Source organism: Hylobates moloch, unplaced genomic scaffold (genome assembly GCF_009828535.3).
Source record: "Hylobates moloch isolate HMO894 unplaced genomic scaffold, HMol_V3 SCAFFOLD_4, whole genome shotgun sequence".
Lineage (NCBI taxonomy): Eukaryota > Metazoa > Chordata > Mammalia > Primates > Hylobatidae > Hylobates > Hylobates moloch.
Window position 1 is genome coordinate 69185279 of NW_026652279.1, and position 13152 is coordinate 69198430.

Here is a 13152-nt window from a genome sequence, read left to right on the forward strand (position 1 = left end):
ATATATAATAAATAAATAGCAGAATGATTCATATTCCTTTGGGTATATACCCACCAATGGGATTGCTGAGTGAAATGATGTTTCTGGTTCTAGATCCTTGAAGAATCACCACACTGTCTTCCACAATGGTTGAACTAATTTACACTCCCACCAACAAGTGTAAAGGCATTCCTATTTCTCCACAGCCTCACCAGCACCTAATGTTTCCTGACTTTTTAATAATCACCATTCTTACTTGCTTAAGATGATATCTCATTGTGGTTTTGATTTGCAACTTAAAGTAAAATTATATAATATATATATGTATATATATATGTACATATATGTGTATATATATGTATATATATGTGTATATGTATATATATGTGTGTGTATATATGTATATATATACACACACACACATACACACATTTTTTAAAGGATCCTGAAATAAGAGAGGCCAGGTGATGACACATAACCCCACAAGCAAGGTGGGCCCAATTGTCATAATAAACAGCAAAGTTGGAGTAGCAGCCATAAGGTCCTGAAAACAAAGGCGCTGAGAAGTTGGTTAAAAGAATGCTGTGGTAAAATACATGAATAGCAAACAAGAGACTTAGTCACCCTACACAATCAAAAGAAATTATGATCTCCAGATATTTGAAAATTGAATAATATCTTTCTAAATAACTAATGGATCAAAGAAGAAATCAAAAAAGAAATTATAAAATATTTTAACTGAATTAAAATGGAAACACAACTTATTGGTAAAAAGAATGAACTGTTGATGGAAGAAACAACATGAATAAATCTCAAAATAATTTTTTTGTTCAAAATAATTATTCTATGTATAAGAAGACAGATAGAAAAGAATACATACTGCACAATTCCATTCACGTAAAACTCTAGATTATACAGACTGACATATAGTGACAAAACGCAGATCAGCAGTTGTTTGGAGGGCAGGAAGGATAGAAGAGAGATTACAAAGTGGCACAAGAAAGTGTTTGAATGTCATCAGTTTTTTTATCTTTATGTATAATTATCTTGATTGTGATGATGTTTTCATGGTTGTTGACATTTGTCTAAACTTATAAAATTGTATATTTTAAACATGTACGGTTTACTGCATGTCAATTATATCTCAGTAAGACTATTAAAAAATAAAGGTTCTATAACTGTAAAAAAAGAGGAAGAACTTCGATAGCATTAACTCAATATCAACATCAACACATAATTTAGGGCATTTACTCTGTTCCCAAAGACTAGGAAAGAAAAGAAAAAACAGATAAAATATGCTGAAAAAAGTTTTCAGTCTAGCAAGTGAAGAGAGATAAGAAATGGTTGCAAGATAGTGTGGTTAAGAGCAATACAACCAGTGAACACAGAATTTCATGGCAAGAGGAAGGCCAACTAACCCCTTTGTAAGTAAATCAGGAAAAGGCTTCCCTTAAGATGTTAACACAAAGCAGAGCCCTAGAGTATAAAAATGAATAAGTGGAAAGATCTTTCTAGATAGCAAAATTGTTTATTTAAAATGTAAGATGTAAGAGAAGGCTCGACACATTCTATGCATTATAAAGAAACCAGCATGCCTGAAGCATTGGTAGGAGGCTGGACTAGAAGAGGAAATCCATTTTGAGAGTTTATCTTTGTTCAATCAGGAAAGGAATTTAGACTTTTCCAGAAAACAATGGGCAGTGATTAAAGGATTATAAGCAGCACGGTAGCTGCTTATAACCACAGCCACACCACAGTTGTGCTATGACCACAACTAGCAGGGTGGCAAAAGGGATGGAAAAAAAAGGGCTGGATTCTAGAAAATAATAAGGCCACAGAATTCACAAAGTTAGAGAGGGGCAAGCAATGAGAAAAACATCATGACACCATGGTGACCAATTTATGTCTCAGAAATATGTTCAAAAGCCAACGTGTATGTTTACAAGTTGTATTAATCAGAGTTCTTTAAAGGGACAGAGCTAATAGGATAGATGAATATATGAAGAGAGTTTATTAGGAGAATTGACTCACACAATCATAAGGTTAAGTCCCACAATAGGCTTTCTGCAAGCTGAGGAGCAAGGAAGCCAGTTGGAGTCTCAAAACCTCAAAAGTAGGGAAGCCGACAGTGCAGCCTTCAGTCTGTGGCTGAAGATTGGCAAATCACTGATATAAGTCCAAGATTCCAAAAGCTGAAGAACTTGGAGTCCGATGTTTGAGGGCAGGAAGCATCCAGCATGGGAGAAAGATGGAGACAAGAAGTCTCAGCAAGTCTGCTCTTTCCACCTTCTTCTGCCTGCTTTATTCTAACCACACTGGCAGCTGATTAGATGGTGTCCACCCACATTGAGGGTGAGTATGCCTCTCCCAGTCCACTGACACTCTCACAGACACACCCAGGAACAATACTTTGCACTCCTCAATCCAATCAAGTTGACATTTAGTATTAACCATCACACAAGTTATTGCCATATCTAAGTGATAAATGGCTATGACCACAACTAGCAGGGTGGCAATGAGGATGGAAAAAAAAAGAGCTGGATTCTAGAAGTAATAATGCCATAGAATAAATGAAGTTAGAGAGGAACAGGCAATGAGAAAAACACCATAATATTATGGTGACAAATCACAGGGGACACAGGAGCCAAGAATTATAGATTCAAAGATGTAAACTCTAAGTGTAAAGATGATGAATCCTGGCTTGGCCATGTGGAGCTTGAGATGCCTGTATCATGCTCCATCTGGAAATGTCCTATATGCAGTCCAGTGACCAGAAAAGATGTGGAGTTGAGAAGTGGGATTGTGAGTCATTAGTGTGTGTAAGAGATACAAATTCTAGCCATTGGAGATAGAAATTAACACTTAAGGTGTGTAAGTAAGGCAACTCCCTCTCTTCCCACTACCAGTAGACCCAGTGGAACAAAAACACTTTTAAAACATTTTTTATTAACTCATTTTGTTTGTATAGATAGCCATGATGAACAGGTGACTTAAGAGTCCATAATTAAAATATCAACACAGTCAGCATTAAGTAGGATTATTTGTAACAGTAGTTATTCTTTCTTCATATTTATTAACTAAAGTTGAATAAATCATTGGACTTCAGAGTGTAGGATATTGACATAGAAGAATTTTCCCTACAAACAAATAATTGAAAGGATTTCTCTTCATAGATTTTCTTATCCATTGAACATGATCTGACTTTTCATTAAACATAGGGAAACAGATTAGCATAGATTGGCTTCTGAGGAAAGGGAATATTAATGAGCTAGATACATTTAGGGTAAGACAGATGAAGTATTTCTGGTCTATGGCCAACTATGTTAAATTCATTCAACAATAATTACAAAGTGGCTACTATAAGCCAGACATTCAGTCAAAAACATAGGATTCGGTTTTGGGCTTCTAGAAGATCATAGTCCGTTATTTAACTAGAAAATAGACCATAGGATAATAGTTCCCTGGAAATCAAACACTAGTCTCAAAGAACTAAGAGATCAATGCCTTCAAACAGACTAAACGTTAATTTAATCACAATTTCTCATTTGGTCTGGAAAAATTTGAACAGTGTGTTTGCTCCCTTTCTCCATTTTACTGTATTGTTGTTCCTCACAGGCTTTGTTTTGAGAGATGATGATTGGCTTCGATTTGATTTTCTGGGATGCAGCTGGTAATCTTTACTACATATAAACTCAAGCCAAGAGACCCCTGCAGGCAACCGATGGTAATTAAGTACCTTAGGGAATACAGGACGTGAGAGAGTGAGGGTCATAAACTCTTTGGAAGGAGAGGGAGAAGAGGGTGAGATGGAAAAGGAAGAGGTGGAAGAAGATGAAGAAGAGGAGTCAGAAGAGGCAGAGGCAACAGAGGAGGAGGAGGTGGTGGAGGAGGAGGAAGTGGAGGAGGAGGAGGGTGGGAGCAGGGATTGTGGCTGAGAGTTATTTTTTTTAACATAAAAGTCAATAGCCTGGGGCTGTTGGCCTGTAACTTTGTTTTCAGGGGCTACCGCCCACCATATTTGCTTCATATTAAGTCCCTGGATATCCCGTTCAGATGTGGGGAAAAACTGTTGTATCTTCTCTACTCCTTCGAGATTGTCTTCAGGGGCTTCATTAGGTTGCTTTTCTTTCATAGGGAATGGGAGACAAGATGAGAAAGTCTCTGGTAGAGAAAGGATAAGAACTAACTTCACTTCTATTTTGCCCTCAGAATTGGCCTCAGGTGTTGGTATGACAGAAAGTGTTGCACAACGAGGATTTTTCTTTCCTTTAAGATGGTTACATGGAGATTTTATGCAGGAAGCACAAGCTAAGCAAACCACATAGTTTGATGACAAGCGAGGACCAGGACGAGGATTTGGCCTTCCCCTCATCCTTCTAAACAAAATCTGCCTACAGAGATCCCTCTGTATTCTGGTATTCGAGATAGAATTGACAATTTTATTTACGACATCATCAGGGACGGTTCCACCTTTAACAATGCAGGGCTGACTATACTTTAAAGTCCATGGAATTTCCTTATTTGATTCTGTCTTTGGAGAAAACTCAAAGCTGCTTTTACTCTGGAGTCTGAAACCTAATGTTGAAGCAGCTGTGTTCCTGGTGCAGTGTTTGGAGCTTGATAATAATTGACCTGAGACATTTGTTTTTGGATGGGGTGATGGTAGATGTGTGACTCTGTGTTTGTCATTTGGTGAAGTGGTATTCTGAAACTTGGAGTGACAGACAGGTGAATTCGTGGTCTGGAAGTTACGATCAAGCATAAACATTGACTGAGAATTGAGCTGAAACGATGGTAAATTCTCAGATGGGTGGACAAAATATGATGATGTTGATTGCCTTGCTTTTGAATGGGTCACTGGTAAACTTCCAATAGTGGGGTTAGAGTTCAATATAGGTGTTTTCTGAAGCCTAGAGTCAAGTAATGGAGAGGTAAGAGCCATTCGATTAGGTTTGAAAGAAGGTGATGTCCAAAATAAGTCACTTGTTTGAAGTTTTGTGTTGAGTGATGGTGAACTCAAAGATCTTTGATTGCGCTGCAATGAAGATGTCCAAAGGTAGTCCGATGAGGATGTTTTCTGAGGTTTGGATTGAAGCAATGTCGAGCTAAGGGCTTTTCGTTTGGGTCCCGAGGAAGATGATGGCCAAATGATGTTTATGGAAGGTATTTCTTGATTTTGGAGGCGAAATACTGATGAACTTGAGACTCTTTGATGAGACTTCAATGAAGGTGATCTCCAGCAAACATCTAGGCTTGAAGACGTTGTTTGAGGTTTACAGAAGGGTAATTGTGAACTCAGGGCTGTTTGATTGAGCTCCAGTGATGATGTCCTGTTGAGGTCAGATGAAGATGTTGTTTGAGCTTTGGAGTGCAACAAATGAGAGTTCAGGGCTCTTTGAGCAGGCCACAATGAACTTCTCCAGTGGAGGCCTATTGAAGGTGTATTCTGATGCTTGGCATGGAACACTGGTGAATTCAGAATCCTGTCACAGAAGCTCTGTGAAATTTTGTCATGAGATTTGGGAGAAGGCAATACTGAGCATCTCTGGACCTTCCTATTGGAGCCCAGTGGAGGTGCTGCAAAGTGATTGCTACAGGATTGCACTTTGGCCATAGGTTGGTTATTGAACTGATTTAGTTTTTCACCTGTATGTTGATGTGTTAATGTATTGGCTGAGGACAGTTGGTAGAAGTAGTCTAATGGCACAAAGTGTTGACCATAATATGCTAATGCACCATCTTGTGTTGTAGTAGAGGTCTTTTTAAAAGCAGTTGGCTTGTGGGGATGATTTAGTAACTGTTAGTCTTTTAGCTGGAATCCGTGGAAAATGGATACTTTTACATAACAGCTGCTAGCTTTTATCTTGCAATATTTTTGCTAATTCTCAAATATTATAGACTATTCCAAAATTGAAGTGTAGATGAGATTGAAAAAGATTGTCACCTTTTGAGATTATCTTCAGTATTTTCTTTAGTTTCCTATACTTTCTTCTCTTGAGTAAATAATGCCTGTTAATAAAATAGTAAGGAGAGGTCAGAAGAGGTCCAGATAGAAATCTTAATTTTCTTAAGTACTTTCTTGTAGTGACTAGAGCACAGGTGTTATGTCAAATTCCAGCCACTACATGTGTTGCAGCCACTTAGTACATCACTGTGCATATCTTTTGAATTAAACTTTCAAAACCCCAATTCATCATCTGTAAAACAGACAAATATGATATTTAACTTATTGGGCTAAAGAATAAACAAACATATATATTCTAACAGTGCCAAGATATTATAGATGCTCAATAAAATGCAGTAGTTATCACTGGTGCTCTTTCAATTATTGCATTTGTAAAACAAACAAACAAAAATCTGTGATAAGTTTTTTGTGTAAAAAAAACCTCAGAGAAAAATAAAAAGAAAGCTTCAAATGTTTCTTTTCAATTCAGATTCAGTTACCCATGACTATCATCTTTTAGTTTACTTCCAAAAGTCTATCGCATATTTTTAGTTCTTATTTGTCACCACTGCAGCATTGAAACTTTTGACTATACCCTTTTAAAACTCCTGTTTCGTTATTATCCATTATTTCTCCACACTCTGATTCTCTATCCTTATCCTCTTATTTTTTTTCCAAGTCTTCACTGAATTTTTTTCTTTTGCTCTCACCCCAATATATTTCTAAGAGTTATATTACCAGGTCTCTTCTCTTTTCAGTTGATTCCTAAGTAATCACATTGGTGATGTTTAGGATTTTTTTTCTTTACATATATATATATTTATTATTATTATTATACTTTAAGTTTTAGGGTACATATGCACAACGTGCAGGTTTGTTACATATGTATACGTGTGCCATGTTGGTGTGCTGCACCCATTAACTCGTCATTTAGCATTAGGTATAACTCTGAATGCTATCCCTCTCCCCTCCCCCCACCCCACAACAGTCCCTGGTGTGTGGTGTTCCCCTTCCTGTGTCCATGTGTTCTCACTGTTCAATTCCCACCTGTGAGTGAGAACATGTGGTGTTTGGTTTTTTGTACTTGCGATAGTTTACTAAGAATGATGATTTCCAGCTTCATCCATGTCCCTACAAAGGACATGAACTCATCATTTTTTATGGCTGCATAGTATTCCATGGTGTATACGTGCCGCATTTTCTTAATCCAGTCTATCTTTGTTGGACATTTGGGTTGGTTCCAAGTCTTTGCTATTGTGAATAGTGCCACAATAAACGTACGTGTGCATGTGTCTTTATAGCAGCATGATTTATAGTCCTTTGGGTATATACCCAGTAATAGGATCGCTGGGTCAAATGGTATTTCTAGTTCTAGATCCCTGAGGAATCACCACACCAACTTCCACAATGGTTGAACTAGTTTACAGTCCCACCGACAGTGTAAAAGTGTTCCTATTTCTCCATATCCTCTCCAACACCTGTTGTTTCCTGACTTTTTAATGATCGCCATTCTAACTGGTGTGAGATGGTATCTCATTGTGATTTTGATTTGCATTTCTCTGATGGCCAGTGATGAAGAGCATTTTTTCCTGTGTCTTTTGGCTGCATAAATGTCTTCTTTTGAGAAGTGTCTGTTGTTACAACCCCATCAAAAAGTGGGCAATGTTTACAATTTTTAAATGAACTATAGAAGCTTCTTAAAAAGACAGAAATTTGTAGCTGGCCAAAAGTGATACATGCATCTATCACTCAACAAAGAGACCTATGCTACTTCTGAAAGGCAATTCATAGGGTGTCATGCCACACAATTTTATTTTTCAGGGTCCAAGGTTGGTCCTTCAGGTTTTAAATAAAGATACATGATGCAAAAAAAAAAAAAAAAAAAACTAAAGTGATCACAACAGATTCTAAAATCAGTCAAGTAAGTCGTTGGCCTGAGGCCCTGGAAGAATGAGAAGTTCCATGACTCTTTCTATGTTTCCATGACTTACCAACCCTATTTCTGATGGACAAATTTATTTCTTATACATGCCAACTTACCTAATTAATTTACTATCAACTCTATCATTGCTAGAAATTTCTCTTTATGTCAAGGTGACTTTTCACATAGTAACTTTCTCTTTGCATTTATTTTTAAAGTATATCTTATTAGTACCATAATTCACTTGTTTTTCAAGCCTTACATCATTTTTTTTGGAATTTTCCAAGTACCAACAATATTAGTTACATATCATTAACTTCTTAATTTTTTGTTTCTAGTCCTGGCTTATCTCTTGAGGTTCCAAATAGTATTTCCAAATAATCAAGCTTCCTTATCCAAAAGTTCCAAAGACAATTCAAACACAAAACAATAAAAATTTAATAAAGTTATTTCTCTTTCCAGAGAAATCTTTTTCTATATCTTCTGTCTCAGTTCCAAACACTTAGTCATTTAATTCAGATTCTTTGAAATCATCCCTGGCAGCTTCACCCTCCCAAGCCATTTAGACACCAAGACCTGTTGATTTGATCACTTCCATATCTTAATTCACTGTTTTCTGTAGAATGCCACCATTACAGGCACATCTTATCTAGACTGTGTAATTATAGTAATTTCTGTATATCTTTCCAACATGACCTCACTCTCTCTCTTCCCCTTCTTTCCTGTGAGACATATAAAAGCAAACTCTTACTGGTGAGACACCACAGCTGCTCACTCAAATATTTTCCTTGCTTTGCATATGCCTGTGTGAGTAATAAACACTGAGATTTCTCCTGCTTGTTGGACCTCGAGTGAGGGGAGAAAATGCACATGCTACAATACAGTACAGACTATTCTACCAAGCTTCTAGATGGCAAAATGAAATAACTTAGTGGATTTGGAGCACGCAAAGATTTCTTAAACAGAGCATACAAAGTAGTAGCCACTAAGAGTTGATAAACTTAAGAACTCCCAATAACCAAAAGACATCATATTAGAAAGAATAAAGGCAAATCACAGATGGGATTTCACCATGTTGGTCAGGCTGGTCTTGAACTCCTGACTTTGGGTGATCTACCTGCCTTGACCTCCCAAAGTGCTGGGATTACAGGTGTGAGCCATGGCGTCCAGGCTCAAAATGTTGAGGAAAAAGAGTCATACACACAAAAAATACTTCCTAATTTTATAGTCAGGATAATAATACACTTGAGGAGGGAGAGAGTTGGAGATACTGGTAATGTTCTGTTTCCTGATCTGGATGAAGATTGCATGGATGAATTCACTTAGTGATAATTGAGCTTTAACACTTACAGTACGTGTACTTTTGTTTGTTACTTTACTTCAATAAAAAGTGTAAAAAATGATGATGATGCTAATTTAAAAAGACACATCCAAAACAAAATTGCACTGAAAGGTGAAACATTAAAGAGTAAACCAAGATCTGGTACTCAGATGTGATGAAAACTTAACGAGAGAGAGTTGGAGAGTGAGGTGGGGGTGGGTAGTGAAGAACGTAATGTTTAAATCCTGCTATCATATAAAGAGGAATAATCAAATTCAAAACAAATAGAACTAACAAGAGCCTATTTGAGACAGAAACCAGAGAAAAATAGCATTTCTGAATGTGTCCCAGTTTCAGACTTGGCAAAATGACACTTCCATTTCAAAGAAAGTGTTTTGCTAGAAGCATGTAAATGTTACATACAGATAGCTGAGAAATGGGAGAAACTTCAATGAGGCTATAAATATGGGAGAAGAAAATATCACTATGAAAGAATTAACTGAAATAGTCCAAATTATTTTTATAATTGAGTTCCTTCAAACTTTGACTAAACAGATATTTATAATGTTATATGAACATTTTCAGAGTACCACAAATATAGAAAAATTCTCCATTTGTTCTGTGAAACTGCTGTATGTCTTTCAGACATTAAAACATGATAAAAATAGTTCAGTGTTTAAAAGGAATAGAGCAATTCACTTAGTTCATTCGCAGAAATTCCCAAATAAAACACTAAATTTAACAGTATAATAAAATAGTCTATTGTGACCCAAGTTGATCTTAAACAAAGCAATGATGTTATATTATTAGGAAGTACTATATTTTGTCATTTTCATAATTCACAAATAAATCTTAATAGATGTTTTAAACATTTGATAAAATCCAACCTCCATTTCTCATAAACTCTGTAAACTACTAAGAAAAACTAGTTACTTAATGATAACAAACATATGAAAGCAAAAACAAACTATTCACATGGTAGTTAAATGTGAGCTAGTCCCACTACAAGTTGATAAGAGATTAGCATATTTACTATCACTACTACATTTAACATTGTTTAGGAAAATCTGGCCAATGTACTAAAGAAGAAAACAAAACAAAACAAAAATAAAAAATGAGACATAACCTCTGAAAAGGCAGAAATTAAATTCCCTCTACGTGCATATTATATTATTAAAACCCTAATTTAGAATATAGAAAACTTAATAGAATCAATAATATATTAAAATTCAGGAAATGAAGTCATTGCTTACTGAGTAAATACATATGGGTCACGAATTTTCTTCAATACCGATATTTAACAGGATTTATGATAATCGTGGATACTTCATATATAATTATCTCTAAAAATCCAATAAAAAACACAGGCATCCCACTGCAAATATGAGAGGGTACTTGAAAGTTTTGTGGAGAAGAGATAAATGCCTAGTAATCCAGGAAAGGCCACAGTATTCTACGTGTGGTTCTTTTGTATTTTTTACTTCCCTGTTAATGCACAGATGCTCCTTGCTACTTCATCCTACTTCGTTTTTCAAGACATATTCCTAATAAATAGAAAACTTACCATTGGAAATTGCAATAACTCTTTTTCATTAATAAATAGGAATAAGCAGGAAATCAGTAAGAGTATATAAAATTTCAAAACTGCCATCAACTAACTTGAGCTAACTGATATTCATAGAATATTCAACTCCAAATTGTTCTTTTAAGTGGACATGGAATATTCAACACAATATCGTAAACCATACAAGTGTCAATAAATTTAAGTGAGTTCAAATAATGCGCAGTATGCTCTCAGATTCAGCAATGACATTAAATTATAAATTAATATCAGAAATATCTGTGAATATGTTTCATATTTATACTACATATACATTTTATACAATGTATCAAGAATGTGTGGGATGTTCCTAAAGCTGAACATAGGAAGGGGAGCTATCTGTAGCAATAAATGACAGTATCAAAAAGGCAGGAAGTTCTCAAATTAATGACATTAGCTTCCTCCGTAAGAAATAAAAAAAGAAGAGCCCATTAAACTAAAATTAAGTAGAAGAAAGAAAATAGTAGAGATTAGAGGAGAAGCCAATGAGATGGAAACTAGATAATCAAGTATATTGATGGGTGGTTCTTTCAGAAAATAAATAAAACTGAAAACATTTGGCCACGCAGATAAAGGATTAAAAACAAAGAGGGCCGGGCATGGTGTCTTACGCCTGTAGTCTCAACATTTTGGAAGGCCAAGGCGAGAGGATCACTTGAGATAAGGAGTTCGAGACCAGCCTGGCCAACATGGCAAAACCCCATCTCTACTAAAAACACAAAAATTAGCCAGGCGTGGTGGTGCATGCCTGTAATCCCAGCTACTCGGGTACCTGAGGCAGGAGAATTGCTTGAACTCGAGAGGCGGAGGAGGCCGTGAGCCAAGATCAAGCCACTGCACTCAAGCCTGGGTGACAGAGCAAGACTCCGTCTCAAAAAAAAAGACACAATTACAAATATCAGGATTAAGAGTGGTGATGTTACTGCAGACACTACACACTACTGATATTAAAAAGGATAACCAAAAAAACATGAGAATATTATGCCAATAAATGAAACAACTCATATGAAAGAGAGATATTTCTTGAAAGACACAAATTTCCAAAGCTCACTCAAGAACAAATAGAAAACCTAAAATCCCCTATCTCTACTAAATAAGTTGAATTTGAGTTTAAAGGCTTCCCATAAAAGAAATTTCAGAGTCTGATGACTTCATTGATGACCCTGTCAAGTCTTTAAGAAAGAAATAATGCCAATTCCACACAAACTATTTCAGAAAATTAAAATGGAGGATTTATTTTCAACTCAATCTATGTTAAAAACTACTCGATTTTTATTTTATTTTATTTTATTTTATTTTATTTTATTTTATTTTATTTTATTTTATTTTATGAGAATGAGTCTCGCTCTTTCACCCAGGCTATAGTGCAATAGCACGATCTCGGCTCACTGCAAGCTCTGCCTCCTGGTTCAAGCGACTCTCCTGCCTCAGCCTCCTGAGTAGCTGGGATCACAGAAGACTACCACCATGCCCAGCTAATTTTTTATATTTTTAGTAGACACTGGGTTTCACAGTGTTTGCCAGGCTGGTCTTAAATGCCTGACCTCAGGTGATCCATCCACCTCGGCCTCCCAAAGTGCTGGGATTACAGGGGTGAGCCACCATACCCAGTCGATTTTTTAAGAAGCAACTATGCATCAATATTTCTTATAAATATAGATAAAAAAAGAAAGCCAAATTTTAGCCAGTCAAATCCAACAATATGTAAAAGATAAAATACACTTCCCCCAAATTCATGAACCCAGTCTTTTCATAGGAAAACACCAGACAAGACCAAATTTGACAAAATATTTTAACAGTACTCTTTAAAAGTGTCAAAGTCAGTAAAAATCAAGGAAACAGAATATTCACAGATTGGAGAAATTTAAACCTAATGACTAAATGCAAAATGGTATTCTATATTGAATCCTGGCTCAGTAAAAAGCCCTTCATAGAAAAAAAAAATGGTAAAATGCTATTAAAGTCTGTTAAGGATATTGAAACCTTGTTTTTTTTTTTTTTTTATAAACATACCCTGGTATGCTAGATGTTTAGATGTTAATATAAGAAAAATCTGGGTGAAGTGTTGGAATGCAAAAAGTTTGAATATCTATTCAAGAAAACTTTGTAAAGGAAAAAAGCAGACAGAACCAACAATTACCTGATGTCAAGTCTTATTAAAAAACAGCAATAGCTAAAACAGTCTAGTATTAGCATAAAGGTAGACAAACAAGTAAATGGAACAAAATACAAAGTTGGGAAAAAGACACATGTATTAAAACAGCAGATTTTTTGACAGAAGTGTATAAGCAATTCAGTGGAGAAAAAAATCAGTATTTTCAAATGGTGCTGTAATAATTGGATGTGTATCTGCAAAAAAAAAAAATGGAAAGGAAGAAGTAAAATTG

General features: G+C 35.8%; 1 protein-coding gene across 1 annotated transcript in view; it reads right to left on the bottom strand.

The window, feature by feature from the left end:
- Positions 1–2905: 2905 nt before the first annotated feature.
- The window catches only part of CSNKA2IP (casein kinase 2 subunit alpha' interacting protein), a 132805-nt gene continuing 122558 nt past the window's right edge, over positions 2906–13152 (bottom strand). Inside the window, exon 2 of the mRNA XM_032149149.2 lies at positions 2906–5988. Coding sequence (XP_032005040.1) covers positions 3521–5593 — 2073 coding nt within the window. The 5' untranslated portion in view covers positions 5594–5988 and the 3' untranslated portion in view covers positions 2906–3520. The remainder of the gene's footprint in view (positions 5989–13152) is intronic.